The 19,790-nt window shown below is 41.4% G+C and overlaps 1 protein-coding gene across 19 annotated transcripts in view; it reads right to left on the reverse strand.

Annotated features, from left to right (window-relative positions):
* Positions 1 to 19,790, reverse strand: part of LOC106553206 (pleckstrin homology domain-containing family A member 5) — a 104,209-nt gene that overhangs the window by 59,397 nt on the left and 25,022 nt on the right. For all 19 annotated transcript variants that reach the window (XM_087722813.1, XM_087722823.1, XM_087722812.1 and 16 more), the window contains exons 5-6: positions 18,950 to 19,050; positions 16,566 to 16,681 (exon numbers count right to left, since the gene is read on the reverse strand). In XM_087722813.1, coding sequence (XP_087578939.1) covers positions 16,566 to 16,681; positions 18,950 to 19,050 — 217 coding nt within the window. The remainder of the gene's footprint in view (positions 1 to 16,565; positions 16,682 to 18,949; positions 19,051 to 19,790) is intronic.

Consider the following 19,790-nt stretch of genomic DNA (forward strand, 5'->3'; position numbering starts at 1 on the left):
TAAAAAAGAAGAAGAAGAAACATGCACTGGAGAACAACATCACTAGGAAACGGGTCACAATTCTGTCTGTTCAACAGAGAACCATTTTTTTTTCCTTCCAAAACAGTCTATCACAGTGATGGCAAACCATTTATGGCTCGCATACCAAAAGCGGGGGGGGGGGAGTTCAGGGGAGTCATGTGCAGGTGTGCCACACCCATAATGCTATGCGCACAACCCCAGCGTGCATGCGTGCACAACCAGCGCTCCCCCCCCCACATTTTTGGCATGCTTTCTTCACCCTCCCCAGGCTCCAGAGGCTTTATAGGAGCCTGGGGAGGGCAAAAACAGCCTCCCCTGCTTCCCCGGAGGCCCTACGGAGGCTTCAGGAGCTTCCTTGAAGCCTCCGGAGCGCGAAAAACCAGCCCTATGGGCAAACCGGAAGTTCAGAATGGACTTCCGGTTTGCTCGTAGGGCCACTTTTAGCCCTATGGAGCCTTCAGGGGCCTTCAGGGAGCTTCCCTGAAGGCTCCGGAGGGCAAAAAATGACCCTACAAGCAAACCGGAAGATGTTATCCTTCAAACGGTTGAACTAATGCAATTACAGGTAATCCTCGGGTTACAACTATTCATTTACTGACCATACGACGTTGCAACAGCACTGAAAAAAATGACTTATGACTGTTTTCACACTTATGACCGTTGTAGCATCCCCATTATCATGTGATCAAAAATTCAGACGCTTGGCAACTGGCCTGTATGGGTGGTCCTCGACATAACAACAGTTCATTTAGTGACAATTCAAAGTTACAACGGCTCTGAAAAAAGGGACTTGTGACCGTTTTTCACAGTTACGACCATTGCAGCGTCCCCATGATCACGTGTTCAAAACTCAGACATTTGGCAACTGGCTCATATTTATGACGGTCGCAGTATCCCGGGGTCATGGGATCCCCTTTTGTGACCTTCTGACGAGCAAAGTCAACGGGGAAGCCCGATTCACTTAACAGCCGTGTTACAAACTTTAACAACTGCAGCAATTCATTCAACAACCGTGGCAAGAAAGATCATAAAATGGGCTAAAGCTCACTTCACAAAAGTCTCACTTAGCCACAGAAATTTTGGGCTCAGCTGTCGTCATAAGTCAAGGACTAGCTGTACATGCTAGTAGTGAGATCACCTTGAAACAGAGTTTGATTTGCCTGCTTGAGTGATTTTTGAATGGCAAAAACAAGAAAGAAAGAAAGAAAGAAAGAAAGAAAGAAAGAAAGAAAGAAAGAAAGAAAGAAAGAAAGAAAGAAAGAAAGAAAGAATAAATGAATTGGGCGGATGGTTCCAATGCAGAGGTGGGTTCCTACCAGTTCTCACCAGTTCGGTAGAACCGGTTCGTCAAATCTACCAAACCGGTTAGAAGAGGTTCCACCAGAAAGCAGGCCACACCTACAGAAGAGGTTCCAAAAATTTTTGAAACCCACCACACAGAGAGAGAGAGAGAGAGAGAGAGAGAGAGAGAGAGAGAGAGAGAGAGAGAGAGAGAGAGAGAGAGAGAAAGAAAGAAAAAAAGAAAAAAGAAAAAAGAAAGAAAAAGTGAGAGAGAGATGAAAGAAAAAAAGGAAAAATGGACAGAGAGACAAAAGGAAGGAAAGAGAGAGAGAGAGAGAGAAAGAAAGAAAACACATGGCCGGCAAGCCACTCCCACCAGGTCACATGGCTGGCAAGCCACTCCCACAAAGGAGGCCACACCCACAGAGTAGGTTCGAATTTTTTTTGAAACCCACCCCTGTTCCAATGAACTCCGTGCTTATGCATGGTAGGGAATCCATCACCCATTATTCAGCCAAGCATGGGAAGGACGTCAACGGACAGGGGCCATCCTAAACGCTCTTTGTATCTGCAGTGTGGTTGGATGGGTATTAAAATTATAGAGATAAGGCTAAGCTGTTCTATTGTTGTTTTTTTTGCTCTTAAAACCATGTTAATTTTATTTTAGGGCTTATTACTACAGCCTTCGTTTTTCATTACGGAACAGTAGAAAATATTAGTTTTCAAAACTGTGTTTGGAGCTGAATTTGGGGGTTCCCAAAGAAAGAATCCACGCCTAATTCTGTCCCTCATCCCCACCAGCCATTTCTTGAATTCCCCGGCGCTGGAATCTCATTTCCGTAGCTTCACCTGTTCATTTCATTACTCGTTTAATTTCTCTGGTGCATTTCCCGTAAAATAGAATGGCTTACAAGATAACAGTAAAACCAATCTTTAATATGGCTGTTTTGTTGTGTTTCATCACAACAAAACAGCCATCATTCTTGACAGCCTCTGAGAACGATATACAAATACAATAAGCAAATACATGCTTTTTTTAAAAAAAAAAAACCCAGATGTTATCAAACTTCATTTTTCAAAAAAAGCAGGAAAGGAAAATAAGCAGGAAACCTAACAAGCAGCTTCATGGCTGCTGTTCTACTTGGGTGGACGGTTCCACCACAAAACCGCGGTAGACTAAAGCGCGCTTGACGAAAGCGCGTATGTGATGTCATCACAGCGCGACGAAAACAGCACGCTGTGAGCGGTAAACTTAAAATTAACACGTAAATCTAAACCTAACCCCCCCAAACCTAACCCTAAACCTAACCCTAAGCCTAACCCTTAACCTAACCCTTAACCTAACCCTAAACCTAACACTAACCCTTAACCTAACCCTAACCCTAACCCTAACCCTAACGCTTAACGTAACCCTAAACCTAACCCTAACCCTTAACTTAACCCTAACCCTAAACCTAACCCTTACCTTTATGTGAATCGGCTTGCTTTAAAAGCACTTTTTAAAGCGCCCTTTTTTCTCCGCGGTCGTATTTGTCGCGCTGCTGATGACGTCAGGTACGCGCTTTAATCGGGCGCGCTTTAGTGGACCGCGGTTTTGATGGGTCACAGGGTGGACAGCTATCTTTTAAAAATATAGCATGAGAACCACTCAAACAAGAGTTTCATTAAGTTGGGAGACTGTCCCTGAGAAAGGCCAACTCCGGACTATGACCCGAATCCTCCAACATAAATCCAAGTAGAACTTTCCCAGGGAATCTAAATGGGCCGTGAGCTATTTGCAACCGGGCTGTAGAAACAGAGGGCAAACACATGTATCTTCACTTGCACGAGCAGCGGGCAAGTGTGTGCACACATGTTCTAGTTACGTGAGTGGCAGGGAGAAGTGCACACCACTCACGCAAAGGGAGCAGCATATACGTTTGCCAGCCACTCACACCAAATCATCCCCTCCACCCCCCGCCGTCCGCCGTGCCGGAAAGATTGGGGAATGTGGAATTCTCATCTAAAAAGTTAGCTGGATGTCTTCCAGAGGCTATTTTTTATGTATTTGGGTCCTTAAATTGGCCAGGTATCTGACAGGCAAGAAGTATATTGCTTTTGGGATTGATGTTACATGGTCCTATTATTCTTCCACTTAATCAGCTGCATTTTGCAATGACTGTGGCTTTGGATATTTTTTAAAAAAGTGAATCATTACAGTAATCCAATTGATAAAATTATGAAGGTCTGAACCCAACTAGGTTCAATATCCTCCTTGTTTTTCTCCAGTGATATGTTGAAATAAAGGAAAATCCTCATTTTAGGGACTTGTTCCTTCACGAGAGTGCTACCTTCTCCACTACAATTCTCCCTGAGCTGATAGCAGCCGTGGCCAGTTGTAGCTTTCCTTGATTAGGAAGTCTCTTCAGAGAGTTACCCATGCCCTGCTCAACTTCATGGCTTGACTACTGCAATACGCCCTAAATGGAGCGTGCCCTTGAAGACTACCTGGAAGTTTCATCTGGTCCAAAATGCAATGGGTATAATAGTGATGGGCATGCCTCAATATGTCCATGTCATACCTCTGTTTCGCAAGCTGCACTGGTTGCCAATTTGCTCCAGGTGCAATTTGAGATGCTAGTTGTTACCTGCAAAGCCCTTCATGGCGTAGGGCCAGATCACTTGAGGGAATCACATACATCCTATATATGCCTGGTTAATTTGATCTGGTAGGGTTGGTGCATTCCATGTTCCTTCAATTAAAGGAATGTCATCTATCAGGATCCTGGAAGCAGACTTCCTCTGTAGTAGCGCCAGCCATTTCCCTTGAAATTTGGGTGGCTCCCACCCTACTAGAGGTTTGAAGGAACTTGAAGACCTGACTTTTCACCCACGCCTTCAGTGAGAGTAGAGTGATGCTCCCATGGACTGTGTTGAATTTATTTCTATTCCAGTCCAGTTTTTGTCATCTTGCTATCTTTTATTCCTTATTTCAGTTTCTGATTGCATTTTTAAAAATGTGTTTTATTTGTGAGCCACCCAGTCTTTGGCAGTCGGTTGGCAAACAAATTTAACAAATGCCATCTTGGTTTCCAGTTCTGAAAACCCCTTATCCACAGCACCTCTCTCTTCACTAGTTTCCACTTCAGTTTGTTGCCCCCAACCAAATATTAGTTATATGGTAATGGCATACAAAAAGGGGCAATTGTTTTATCATAGCCATTGGCCTAAAGAACCATAGGAATCCATATCTATAGGGCAGGAACCATACATACCATATTTTTGGAGTATAAGACGCACCTTTTTCCCTCAAAAAGAGGGTGAAAATCTGGGTGGGTCTTATACACTGAATACAGCATTTTGGGCCTCCTGAACCCCCACCCCCTTTGCAAAAATGGCTGTGCACAGCTTTTAGAAGGCTTTCAGAGAGCTCCTGGGGGCCGGGGAGGGCAAAATTGAGCAAAAAATGGGCTGCTTTTTGCTTGTTTTTGCCCTCCCCAACCCCCAGGGGCACTCTACAAGCTTCCTAAAGGTTATGCATGCCCTTTTTTGACAAAAAAATGGGCCCCTTTTCATGAAAACGGGCCGTTTTGGGGCGGTCTGCAGAGTGCAAAAACTTTTAATTTGCTTCTTCAAAATCTTGGTGCTTCTTATACTCAGGTGCATCTTATACTCCGAAAAATACGATATACATTCATACAATAATATGCTTGGGAAAATGACATGTGCCACTTTAGATGGGTGATGTAACTAGAAAAGGACCAGAAATATTGTCCACTAACTGTTCCTCACTCTTTCACATTTGAGTCTGATAATCAGGATGGTTTTGAGTCTGAGAATGAGGATGGGTCCATCATCTACCACAGATCCCCTGAAAAGCCTTCAACCTAGCCCTGAGACTGACTGCAATTTTTTATTCAGAACCAGAGCATAAGAGTCTCAAAATTTTATTTACAACCAGATTTTTACAGCCAATGCCTGAAATGAAAAGTGCAGTCCTTTAAGCCATAAACATATCCGGATGATATCATGTGATATAAAATGCATAAAAATAGCCTGATTGATAAAAGAAAAGTCAGTATCTTAAGGTAGAAATTTACTTCTCAGTGGCCAACCAGACGCCTCTGGTGTGCTCATAAGCAGGACCATTATTATATTCCTAACACTCTCCTGCTGTAACTCCTAGATGCCTGCTGCTCCTAATCTAGAGGTGACATTAAATTTTCGGGATGAACAGCTCTTAATTGACCTGTCATCCAATTCCTTTTTACAGCTATCCAGGTTGGCGGCCATTGCTATGTTTGGTGATAATAAATTTCACCAAGTAATTATACACTATGGGAAGACAATTTTCCTTTTGTCTTGTTTCCTTTAAATCTCTTTCCAACCAGTGGATGATTCCTGCATCCCTGTTATGAGAGAGGGAGGGAGAGAAATTCTTCCCATCTATTTTCTCCATGCTATGCAGAATAGATTAACATCTTAAACATGTCATCACTCCAACACAGTTTTTCACAATACATACTCTTCCCCCCATTTCCTGTCCATCTACTGAATGAGAGAGATGTGGCGCAGTGGTTAAATGCAGCACTGCAGGCTACTGCTAGATCAGCAGGTCAGCGGTTCAAATCTCACCGGCTCAGGGTTGACTCAGCCTTCCATCCTTCCGAGGTGGGTAAAATGAGGACCCAGATTGTTGGGGGCAATATGCTGACTCTCTGTAAACCGCTTAGAGAGGCCTGAAAGGCCTATGAAGCGGTATATAAGTCTACTGCTATTGCTATTGCTATTGCTATTATGATATGCCTATCTCACCTCAAATTACAAAGCAGAAGTATCCAAACAATTGCTACAGCCTATTACTACAGCAAAGGAGTTGAAATCCCCAATCATTTTGATTGCCCTCTTCAAACCTTTGGCCACTTTTGTTATATTCTTTATGGAATGAGACAGCCAAAAACGCCTACAGTATCTCACGTATATGCTAATTGTTCCTGACTCTATAGGGGGCAGTGCTCATCTCCGTTTCTAAGCTGAAGAGACAGCGCTGTCCAAAGACGTCTCCGTGGTCATGTGGCTGGCATGACTAAACGCCAAAGGTGCACGGAACACCATTACCTTCCCACCAAAGGTGGTTCCTATTTTTCTACTTGCATTTTTATATGCTTTCGAACTGCTAGGTTGGCAGAAGCTGGGACAAAGTAACGGGAGCTCACTCCGTTACGTGACGCTAGGGATTCAAACCGCCGAAGTGCCAACCTTTCGGATCAACAAGCTCAGTGTCTTAGCCACTGAGCCACTGTATCCCTACCATATGTACCATAGTACTTCCAGATGTACATAGAATTGTTTATTTACTAACGGTACTTATATACTGCCAACTTCTAAAGACCCGGCAGTTAACAAAGGTTATATATGACAACATTTTTAAAATAACATCCCACTTTTCCTCCAGAAGCTCAAGGCAATACACACTGAACACCTTCCAAATTTCCCTTGCAAGAAACCTGTGAAATGCTCTGGGCTGGAAAAAACCGAACTGGCCCAAAGTCATACAATCAGCTTCCATGACGGAGACATTGAACCTGGTCCTAATTTAACAACACTTGAACCACTGTCCCACACAAACTCCTCCAAATTTGGATTGGGAATATGTTGCTAATACTTTTTGCATTACAAGTCGCTTTGTTGAAGAGGGTGGCTGCCTTTAAAATGAAGCAGTAGCAGCATTTCAACATTTATTTATTTTTGTGTGCATTACACATGACAAGTATCCAATTTTACAAGCTTTCTTCTGGCAGTCTTTAAACAAACACATGGTTGTTAAATGAACATGACAGTCATTAAACAAGTCCACCCCCCCCCCCCCCCCCTGGGTATTTTTGCCAGAAAAGAGAAGCAAATGTCTGGGAAACACTGGGAAAACACACAGAAATTGTGTGGGATACTACAAACAAATGTAATTGCAAACCGGTTGCTAAACAACCAAAATATGATCCTATGACTGCAGGAACTTAAAACAGGTTGTAAATAGCTGCAGAGAAGTCTGTTGTAACTTCGACCAGTCGCTAAGCAACTTGTTGTTAAGTGAAGATTACCTTTAACTATCAAATCTTGTCTTTTTTATGTAACTTGAGAGCATATGCACCAAAGACAAATTCCATGTGTGTCCAATCACACTTGGCTAATAAAGAATCTTATCCTATCCTATCCTATCCTATCCTATCCTATCCTATCCTATCCTATCCTATCCTATCCTATCCTAGCCTAGCCTAGCCTAGCCTAGCCTAGCCTAGCCTATCTCACCAGGCTTTATATTCCTGGCTGCTTTTGTTAAATCTAACCTCTTGCTAAATATTGATCTTTGAAACATCCCAGGTGATTCTGGGTAATGCATACTGACCTTTTGAATAATAAATATCTGAAGGCTTTTATCTGAAACATTCAATTTCTGCTCTGCGCAATCAATGGTCTACTAAATAAGCAAGGAATGCCTGTGAAGTCTAGGCTTTAAGCAATTTTTTTTACATGTTTTCCACGCCATGCAAACAGGTTGCCCAAGATGTAATGCATCTACATTTCATTCCTTAAAAGCAAAAAAAATCTCTCACACAATGGATGATGTAGTGGCAATTTGCATTCTACTCCGTACAAGAGCCAAGGTGGCGCAGTGGTTAAATGCAGCACTGCAGGCTACTGCTAGATCAGCAGTTCAGCGGTTCAAATCTCACCGGCTCAGGGTTGACTCAGCCTTCCATCCTTCCGAGGTGGGTAAAATGAGGACCCAGATTGTTGGGGGCAATATGCTGACTCTCTGTAAACCGCTTAGAGAGGCCTGAAAGGCCTATGAAGCGGTATATAAGTCTACTGCTATTGCTATTACATTGTGGAAAGGCCCAGAAGGATTTCAAAATCCTATCCCATAGAACCAAGTCTTCAGCTTTAAATATATGCACCCAAAGGAGGGTTTTTCAATTGGAGGATCTGCTTTATGATTCATTTTATTCTGAGGCTTCAGAATAAATGTTCCCATGACAGCTTACAAAGGAACAAGAAAAACAAAACACTTGAAACACAAAAGGGGCTATATGGTAATAAATCAGTAAAGCAGAAATGAAGCTGCAGTTGTAGAAAAACTTAGTACATGACACATCTATTTTTTTTAAAAAAAATTAAGCATATGTGGACTTATATCTTCATTCAAACCATATATCAAGGTAAATGTGATGCAACTGAAGGAAAAAAACCCCATGAAAATTGATTTTTCAATCATTGATGCCATAAATAAAATTAACAACTGTTCTGTGGAAAAAGTAAGTAAACCCTTGCTCTAATAGTTGGCATTGCCCCTTTGGCAGAATCTGCCTCAGGGAAATATTTCTTATAACTGTCTTTCTCAGGGGTGCCACACTAGATTTCTTCGAGGACAAGATCAACATTGTAGTTCTCCTCTGCAGGCTGGCCAGGAAGGAGGGTGGTGGTGGTAGACGGGATGGATGCCTCCTGCAGCACCCTGCTGGCCAAAATGGCAGGGTACAGGACGCCTTCCAGGTCAAAAACGGGGTACGGGGGGTGGGACTGCGTGTGGGGCCCCCATGCCCCAGTTTGGGTGCCAGAGGCACCACAGGCCGGTCCTTTACTATTTCCAGATTTAAGCCCCCCCCTGGGCCCTATGTGGCCCACAGGCCTTGAGTTTGACACTTGTGGTCTATCCGTTTATCTGTTTCTGATACTCACTGGATTTCCCCCCCCCCCAACTCTTCCATGCAGAAGTTTTTCAACTGTGTGATACTTGAGGACTTTCTTGCATCGACAGCTTGTGTCAAATCACCTCAAGCAACTTGGTTTAGATTTAATTCTGGGCTTTGTCTTGGACATTCCAGAATCCAAAATCCATTTTTTCCCCCCAGCAATTCTTTGGTGAAGTCACTCAAATGTTGTGAGTTATTGTCATATTGCAAAGTCCACTTTGGGTTGAGATTCAATTTTATGACAGATGGCCTCACATTTTGCCAAGGTACAATGAAGAATTCATAGTGGATTATGAGCTGCCTGGGTCCTGAGGCAACAAAGCAGACAAAAATATTTCCACTATCATGCCTGATGAAATGCAGACTTTGGGCTTTGACAAAGAAGTCTTCTGGTACTGGACCAAGTAATGTTATCCTTGCCTTGTTTGTCCAGAAGTCCTAGTCTTCATCAAGTTATTTATGAGCAAACTTTGGTCTTGACCTGATATTTTTCGGGTCACCAAAGGGTTCCTCTGAACACTCTTACTCTGTAGATCTAATTTGTCCTTAAATATATTCTATGGATAGATTTATGCACTTTGACAACAATAGTGATGAGAGCTATCTGTAGGGCATATGATGAAATTCTGGCATTCTTAGAGATGTCTTTCAACATCTTTCTTTCTGCTCTCTGCTTCAACTTGTTGGGGTTGAGTGCTTGGACACGTTGGTGATTGTCTGGAACTTTCTCCAATTGCAGTTATCTTCCAGAGAGCAGAGAGTTTGCTGTTCAATTGTTTGGTGATCTTTTAAAATCCCTTCAGATTCCCTTCAAATCAGATTCAGAGACATCTCTAACCCTTCTGAAGGCTTCAAAGAACTCTTTTGATCTACGTACACACTTCAACAGAGCCAAGGTGGCGCAGTGGTTAAATGCAGCACTGCAGGCTACTGCTAGATCAGCAGTTCAGCGGTTCAAATCTCACCGGCTCAGGGTTGACTCAGCCTTCCATCCTTCCGAGGTGGGTAAAATGAGGACCCAGATTGTTGGGGGCAATATGCTGACTCTCTGTAAACCGCTTAGAGAGGGCTGAAAGCCCTATGAAGCGGTATATAAGTCTACTGCTATTCAACAACAAAGACCAAATCAAACTAAATCTGAGTTTAAATAACAGAGATTTCTCCCAGATACACTCCTACAATCTTCTTTAAAAAAAAGGGGACACCCGATCTGTGCATTCTAATTTTAAATATCTGAGGTAGCAATAAATGTACAGATGTATTCACTATGCCCACATGTGAAATCTGAATTTATGTTTATTTAAATTACACAAAGGACTGCAAAATATAAGTGGTACGTGATACTCGTAGATCATATCCCCTTCTATTTATCAATATTGTTGAAATGAAGATCAGACATCTCTATGTTGAAGAAGTCAAAAATTTCAAGGGAGTAAAACTTCTACAATTCTGCCTTCTGTATTTTTCCTAAAGGCAAAAGAACTCCATTTTCAAAATGGGAACATAAAGAGAAGAAATAAAGAAGTCAAGGCAACTTTCTCCCCCGAGGATGGAAAAAGCATGATTTTCTGTGGCTTCTTTTTATCTGCCAAGGACTGGAATCTTGACTGATATAAAGCCAAATGTCTTTTCAAAAAATGCAATCTTTAGATGTCCCTAGTTCAAATTCCCAGTGCCAGCTGTTTCAGCATATTAAAGGGGAACATTAATACATTTTGAACTTCTCATGGTCAATGACATCTTAAAAATCTGGCCAAATTCTAGTTACTTCTTTTCTGAAAAACAGTTTGTGGCGTTAGGAATTATAACTTGAGGCAAGTATCTGCTGACTTGGTCTGTGGTGTACGCAAGATAATTGTATGCTTTTAAAACCAGCAAGAGCTGCACGGTTAGCATATTTACCCAAGAAAAACTGAACACAAGAAGGTCAATTGCTCATTTCTCTCGGCTTCCATCCACATTTCCTTTCTTCTTTCTGAGCTACTCCATAGTTCCAGTCTTACAACCTACCGAGTTATGGCCTTTCAGACAACCTTTGGCTCAATTCTGATTTTCAAGAGCTTCTTTTTCTTTAAGGCAGCTGGTACCAGCCTCAACACAATTAGAGTAGAGTCAGTTGACCTTTGGAAAACATTTTCAGGAAGCTACCGAGAAAGAGGACTTTAGAAAGTCAGCCTGGTGCCATTTTGTACGTTTTGATATGAATCCAAAGATCGTGTAAAAGTCTGTAGAGATTCTCAGTCATCTAGGTCCTGGTTGTTCCTTGTTTTTTTTTTCTTTGAAGACGTTTCACTTGTCATCGGATGATGAGAAAAAAACAAGGAAGTCCAGTTGCCTCCTGTTAAAGCACATTTGGGACAAAAATCATGTAGTTCTTCCTCTCTTTCTGCTTTCAGTTATAATCTTTTTGTCTAAGTTTCTTTCTCAAAATATTCAGGATTCATCTACCAATTTTCTCTCTCTTCATCTTCACCCTTGAGGCAATCTAACTTGATTTTTTTTTTAAAAAAAGTGTAATCTTCATTGTTTCAAGGTCCTTTTGTTTGTTTTGATTTTGCTGAAGCAAAGGTCTTCTCTTATTTTTCACATCACAAACTACTCTTTCATTTTTAGTTCTTTCCCTTGGAAACCATCATATAGTGTTGTCCTGGTTCCTTTTGCTTCTCTCTTCAGGGATGTTTTTCTCATTTTTACGTTTGTTCCAGCCCAAACCAGATCTCAGGTTTCCTTAATTGAATTTAGATTTTCCTTCCTACGATGATTAGCTACCATCTTCATACTAATAATATTTTTCTAAGCTAATAATCCTTCTTAAATTCTTCAATGACATTCAAACTGCGTGAGATGAAAATACCTCTTTCTGTACTTTATTCTTTTACCTCTGTTCAGTTGTACTTTCCCTGGAAATACTGTTCTCTTCTGCCTTGATCCTACTTCTTTGCTGAATGTCACATTTTTCCAATCTCAACTTCCAGCTTTTAAGGGTCTTTCATTTTTAAACTTCAAACTTACTTTCTCTATCTTTTGGCACATGTACCTGGATGCCTTACTTGGAAAGCTGAGACCTAGATGATGAATGTGGCCTGCCACATACATCAACCAATTTAGGTTAATTACCATTTCCCCCCCTAGCCTTATGACTTTGTTTTAAGTCACAAAGTAGTTAAGTACTACAACAACTACTACTCTTTTCTCCTTAAGAATGGGGAATGCCATTCTTTATTAAGTCATCCAGCGTTATCAAAATGTATGATTCTTGCAGTCACACCTTTCTTATATTTTATAGCCTTTCATCAAATGTTTAACTTAATTTGAAATGTGAAGGCCCAGAAAAATCAAAAGGAGGGAGAGAGGAAAAATAGAGGAGGGGGAGAATAGTTTTCTGAAAATGTTTCCCTTGATTTTTCCTGTAGAAAAATAGGAAACAATGGAAAAACCGAACACCTTTGAAATATTTTTGGGTTTTAGAATATTTAGCATTACTTCCAATTTAAGATGTTATTAACTGAAAACAGCACGAAGGGACCCAGAAAACTTCCACTAATTGTGATTGTTGCTTGCTTTCATTTGGTGTCATTTCTGCATAAGCTTTATTTTTGTTTTCACGTTTTCCTACTGTAGGTACTAAAATACGTACTAGCATAGAATGCATCAGTCTAAAATTCTCTTTTGGAAAATGTCTTCATTTGCAATTCCATTTGGACAAGGCACAGGCATTTCTTATATATTGATTGCTTCATTAAATGCTTTTGGTCTGTGCACTGAAGGTAAAACCATCAGGCTGGATTATGTTCATAAGTGCTTGGGATGAATGAAAAGCACTGTATAAAATCCTTCAACATATTCTGATGGCTTATGCAGCCTAAATGGGACCAGTATCCAGCCAAAACTTATTTATAGCTACAAATTAAAACAGAGATGAAGCGTAGTTTTATTTCTTGCTGAAAAATTCTAAGATTTTGAGAATAGAAACTGGTACAGATGATTGCCTCCTACTTGTTTTGGCTTCTATTTTATTCAATCTCCATCGAATAGCTTAGGTTAAAACCATACTCTTCACTTATACATCTGATGGCAAACCTATGGCACGCATGCCACAGGTGGCACGCAGAGCCCTCTCTGTGGGCACATGAGCTGATGTGCCAGCTCAACTCCACGTGAACATGCCTCCTGCTGGCCAGCGGGGGGCTGGGCGCATGCGGGAGACACACATGCATGTGGGGGGCATGTGTGTGGGGGTTAGGCATGCATGCGGTGGGCATGGGCGTGCGAGGGGGGTCACACATGCATGAGTGGGGCACACACGGGGGGCGTACATGTGCATGGAAGTCACACGCACATTGCATTATGGGTGTGCACACACGCACACACTTTCTGCACTCAGCAATGAAAAGGTTAACCATCACTGACTTATAATGTCCCTTATTTTTAATTTCTTCCCTGCTCTTTTAGTCCACTGTTGCTTCTCTGCTGTATCATGTCCTTTTATTCACAATTTTACTTTTTAACTGATTTGATCTAATCATTTATTTCCGAGACTGTACAATATCTGAGAAATGTTATGAATACTGGATAATTATTTTAAAAAAAACCTGTAGCATGGAGCCAATTTGAACAGTAGCAAGTTTTCACTAATAATATTAAGGTAATTTCACTGCTGGTTGAAAGCAAGAGTGCATATTATACCAATATTCTATGATAGATAATATATTATAATAGTATAATATGCTATAACCAATTAAATAATGTCTTAGTATAAAAGCGAAAATAACTGTAATATAAAAAATAGAACTTTTTAAATGGAAAAGCTAAATTTTATTTTGTAAAGATCCTATTTCAAATTACCTAAATTATGAGATAATATAGGCAAATGAGGATTTATTTCATCGTCTGAATGTCAGATTTGCTTATTCAAAACAATGAGCATTATTTAGTCTCACTAAACTTCTCTGATCATTACCTAACCTGAATCTACCTATAACCAAAATGAAGAAAATTAAGAGAGAGAGAGAGGGAGGGAGGGAGGGAGGGAGGGGGAGGGAGGGAGGGAGGGAGGGAGGGAAGGGGAGAGAGAGAGAGAGAGAGAGAGAGAAACAACATTTACAACTGAGACTCTACGATAACTTTGGGAAAATGTAGATTATAGATATTCACTAGGACAATAGAAGTCTAGAGAAATATGCTACGTTATAATACAGTATTCAGACTGTATTGTACAAAAATACAGATTTAGAATAGAAATTATGAGTTACTGGTTCAATATGAAAAGCGCAAAACTTTTTATTCCACAGTAATAATAGCAATCTTTCAGATATCAAATGGTTATTTTAGAGTTGAAAAGTATAAGAATAAAAAGGGACAGGATTCAGGTTCCCTCTCCTCTATACTTTAGGTATCATTTTCCTTCTAAAATAGCATTAAATATGTCTATTTTGATTTTTCAGCTCCCAGAATGGAGATGAAAATATCTAAGTCCAATCTGAAAACCACTACTTATTTCAGCTATTGCAAATAATCAGGGCAGCAAATAGGAAGAGGGAAAGTGGGTTGGAGTTCTGTTTTGTTCTTTTGCAGTTGACATGTTCCAATTCCCAGGACTCCGAAGCAAAACTAAACAAAAGCTTTCATTCTTGGGATGCTAATCTTTTTCTAAAACATTATCCAGCTTAATAATACACTGTAAATAAACCGAAAATAAATACAGTGTTTAATAGAAGCAGCCGAGAATCAAATCAGGGAAAGGACATCCTATTCAAAGTAGATTAAAGATCTAATTTGTTTTGCAATAGAACTACTTGCTTTGATTTGTTTGGGGCATGGAAACATTAAATATATAACAAAAATAGTAAAGTATCTTTTTATTTGAGATGAATTCAATATATAATGCTAGTTTATTATTTGTTTGTCCTGAGTAACTTTGCAGTTGAGTTAAGCCAGAAGCTAGAATGTGAACAATCTAGGCTAACATAAATTTTCATGTACTGCCTTGCTAAGCCCATGAGAACAATATTACGGATTAAATTTATGGCCTTGGTTGTCGAGGGAAAAGTCACCTTAGCTCTGTACCACCTTATTGCAAGGAATTATTGCTACATAAAACTACACTACAAAATAGGGCAACAGCCCATTAAAATCCACTTATCGCCTCTACAATTCTTCATCCCATTACTGACAAAATGGAACAAGTCTTAGTAGCACGTCAGCTCCAAACAGAATACCTTTTTCTGTTCATAGATTTGTCTGCTTCCCAATTTCTAAAAAACTGCCTCTTTCAGCCATGAACAACCCTATCCAGATCTGGATCCGAATCCGGATCCAGCTCCAGCTCCAGCCCCAAACCCACACATGTAGGGCTTATTGTCTATGGAGATTCTCAATCATCCAAGGTCATGGTTCTCCCAAAGGTGTTTTTTTTCAAAAGGCAACTGGATTTTTTTTTTGTTTTTCCCTTAAAGATATTTCACTTCTCATCCAAGAAGCTTCATCCCTTCTCAACTGAAGAACCGAGGAAGCTTCTTGGATGAGAAGTGAAAAGTTTCCAAGGAAAAAAATAAAGTCCAGTTGCCTTCTGAAAAAGCACCTTTGGGATAATTACTTTATTGTTCTCTGCTTATCATCCAGGAATCTCCCCCAGACTGGCAGCTTTTGCCTGGGAAAGACCAGATAAGACTCAAAGTATTGGAGGGCGTGACCCGTCAAAACCGCGGAGGACAAAATCACGCTCGACGAAAGCGCGCATGTGACGTCATCACAGCGCGACGAAAAAAATTAAAAATTGAAATAAAATTAAAATTAAAGCAAGCCGATTCACATAAAGGTAAGGGTTAGGTTTAGGGTTAGGGTTAGGTTTAGAGCGTTAGGGTTAGGTTTAGAGCGTTAGGGTTAGGTTTAGAGCGTTAGGGTTACGTTTAGCGTTAGGTTTAGCGTTACGTTAACGGTTAGGTTTAGGGTTAGATTTAGGGTTAGGTTAAGGGTTAGGTTTAGGGTTAGGTTTGGGGGGGGGTTAGGGTAAGGTTTTTGCTTTTTTTTACATTTTTCGATCACAGCGCGATGTTTTCGTCGCGCTGTGATGACGTCAAATGCACGCTTTCGTCGAGCGCGATTTTGTCCTCCGCGGTTTTGTGGTGGAACCTTGGAGGGTGGGTGGGGGTCATCGGATCTTGGTGTGTGTTGATGTTTATTGGTCTTGTATGTCACCCACTCCCAAAGGACTCCGGGCGGAGTCTTGCTCTCCTTCTAACTGGGACAGTTGCTCTCCAACAGTCTCCACCAAAATGAGACTCCTAAAAACAACTGAAACTCGACAGAAAGCCTTGGGAGCTGACACATCATTTGCATCTTCCAGTAACCTCAAAGTGCACCTCGGGGGAAACAGCTTAAGTCAGCTTTGACGTTACTTTTTAAGGTCTTCAGGAAGCTAATAAATATGAGGGTTGGTTTTCTCTCCTAGTTCAGAACACATCTCCTCACAATATGCAATCAAGGCCGGAAACCGTAACTGGCTGATTCTATGGGGCTGTCAACTTACATTACCTTTTCACGGGCTCTGTCTGCACAAGAGCTGCGTCTATCATGGCTTTCATCCATAACTCCATTTCCTTCCCTGTATCTGTGCAGAAATAATAGGTCCTCATGTTTGGATGAGCTGCCTGATTGGAAATGACACGGTCGTTTTGTGGGGAGAAAGGTACAATGTTCTGTAAGACAGAAAAGAGACGGTGGGGGGGGAGAAATCAGAGGCCATTACTGGTTTCCTTAATCAGTAATTTATCGGTTTCTAGATTTATGCAAGCTGCTGCTAGAAACTCATCCCACTGTAACTAATACAATACTATTCATCATCGTGCTCATCTTCTGAGGCAATTATACTCGAGGAAAAGCACATTAGTATTAAATTTGGAAGGCTTGTTGTTGTTCAGAGCCCCCGCTGAGCTTCTAAATGATTTCTATCAATTATAGAATAAATATTTTCTGCCGGCATCTGGCATGCACAGATTACAGAAATGGATTAGCTGGGATAACCAGAGGGGGAGGGCAGGGGGATGGGGACATAGGAAGTTGCAAATACATACTCACCCATTAAAAACTGAAGTGTGATTTAGTTTACTCATCGCCAAGAACAGCCCCAAGTAGTTCAAATCCAAGAAACAAAAATGTGAAAGGTCAGGACATTTGATAGAAAAAGAAGTCCATTATGCATACAATGAAGAAAATGCACCTGGTAAAACATATGCTAACGAGAGGACGTCAAATATAGGGAAAAGGCCAGCCTACTTTAATGAGACTACATTAATTTGAATGTCTCAATTACAGTAATCCTCGACTTACGACCACAATTGAGCCCAACATTTCTATTGTTAAGCGAGACATTTGCTGTGAATGTTGCCCCGTTTTACAACCTTTCTTATTTCAGATGATAAGGGAATCGCTGCAGTGGACAAGTTAGTAACTCGGCTGTCATCTGGCTTCTCCACTGACTTTGCTAGTCAGAAGGTCGCTAAAGGGGAATCATGAGAATTTTGATCACATGACTGTTGTGACCCAGCAGGAGCCGTTGGAGCTGCCACCAGACTCCGACAGCGAGGGACCCTATGAGTCGGCCCTGGAGGATGTGGAGGACCCTGGACAGGGTTCCGACTCCAAGCAGGGCGCAGAGAGACTGGTTGGCCAACAGGTGGCGCCTGAGCCTTGGACCAGTGGGGAGGAGACAAGGGAGAGTGATCCAGAAGCCAGCAGTGAGTTGTTCCGGGATGCACGCCGTCGAAGAGCTACTCGGCATCAAGAACAACTACATAATTACAGGAGGTAATTACGCTCAGCTGATGGTCATTAGGCTCCTCTCCAGACTATAAAAAAGACTGCTTGTGCCATGCCCTTCTTGCAGAAGTCAACGCTTTGACTAAAGAGAAACAAACTTGGCAGGCTGGATTGCTGCCAGAGTTTGTCTGAATTGCTGCCAAGGTCTGTCGGCCTTGCTGCCAAGGTCCTTATCTGTTTGTTTACTTGGCTTTCAGCCACCGAGAGTCTGGTCTTGTTATTAAAGGACATTCTCATTAAGCGTGTCTCGGCTTTCGTTACTGGACGGAGGAGGGGGTCAGAACACATGACCATGGGGATACTGCAACAGTGGTGTGAAAAATCATCGTACGTCACTATTATCAGTGCCGTTGTGACTTTGAATGGTCACTAAAGGAAAGGCTGTAAGTTGAGGACTACCTGTATATTCATAATGATGCAAGCAGACTGCTTTAGTTGGGCAAGACTTCGGTCTGCTGATGTGGAGCAATAAAGGAAACTGCTCAGGAGAACCTCAGCATGCCTTTCCTGGTACATTGGAACCTGACAGGTGATTTATCCAAGGGTTAACAGCTTCAGGAGTTTTCCCACAGGTGTGGGGAAAGAATAACTTCATTAAAAAGAGCATGCAAATTGGACGAGGAAACTATATGGAGCGGGAAGAGGAAGTACCGAGGTTGCAAAGACAATGCTAATTAGAATCTCTGACAAGTATGAAAGACACAAAAAGGACGAGGCTCACATGTTGTTCTGGGTTGAAATGTTGGCTTGATTTTGGTTTAACGTGTTACAGATCCTATTAACTGTGCTTTATTGAATAAGCAAATTGTTTGCATAAAATGCATTTATGTCCTGAGAAATCTATAAATGTCTTGTGCTGAAGTTGCAGGAGCACTGCAATCAAATCAAATTATCATATTCCTTAGTTGGTTAGAATGGAAAGGAAGCACACACACACACACACACACACACACACACACACACACAGACACATTTAATGAAGAAAATGTCTGCGTGTGCATTCCGTTTCAGAAACAGTGTTTCAGAAATTCATGTGTTCACAATTATATTCCCACTGAAATATAAAACACCGCAAACGCGAAGTTGCGGAATATTCTCACCTTAAATGCGTATTTGCGGTTGATGTGATCCTCAGAAGAAAGCATGGCTATCTGAAAGCTTGGAAGAAGTATGCTCCCTAATATTCCTTCTTCTTTTTCATCTAGAAAATATAGAAAAAAATAATAAGCAAAGCAAGAAAACTGTCATACGTTAAAAAAAAAAAAAGCACATAAATCTTCCCTGGCTTTTGGAACCTGAATCTTTTATATTTGGTAATTTTGCTTGCTCTTTTCCCTTTGTAAACCACCATTTGTTTCCACAACAGATTCTTAGAGATGGCAAGTATAATGATCCTTTTAGAACAGAATCTGATAAACAGTTAATTCTCTACGGTTCTCTGCTTATCTTCTTGAGACGTTTGTGTGTATTTGTATAGGTATCTGTACGCAAAACAATGATTGCGGCTAAAGAAATTACTTTTTTGCTCTATAGAGGATGCACTTTCTTGTGTACTTCATCTTAGCTTGGCGCACTTGGAGGAGAAGAATGCTCATGTGCGAATGCTGTTTGCTGACTTTAGTTTGGCGTTCAACACAATTATTCCTCAGCATTTGGTAAACAAACTGTGGCTGTTAGGTTTTAATACTTTTTTATGGAACTGGATACTCTTGTGGCCCGCCAGTGGCCAGTGGAGCTGGCAGCATATTCAGACAGTGATGTGGTTGGGGAGGAACATGGGCCAATCCTGGAGTCTGGGGAAGGCTCTTATGAGGGCTCTGCATTGGAGGCATAGATGGGGCCAGGGCCGTCTGACAGTTATCAGCTGCCTTCAGACATCAGTGAGGCAGAAGAACAGCTGGAGTCTGTTTCCAGTGTGCGCGTGCGCAGAGTTGCCAGACG

Source organism: Thamnophis sirtalis, unplaced genomic scaffold (assembly GCF_051295495.1).
Source record: "Thamnophis sirtalis isolate CommonGarterSnake01/CBP01778 unplaced genomic scaffold, rThaSir2_p1.2 scaffold_9, whole genome shotgun sequence".
NCBI lineage: Eukaryota > Metazoa > Chordata > Lepidosauria > Squamata > Natricidae > Thamnophis > Thamnophis sirtalis.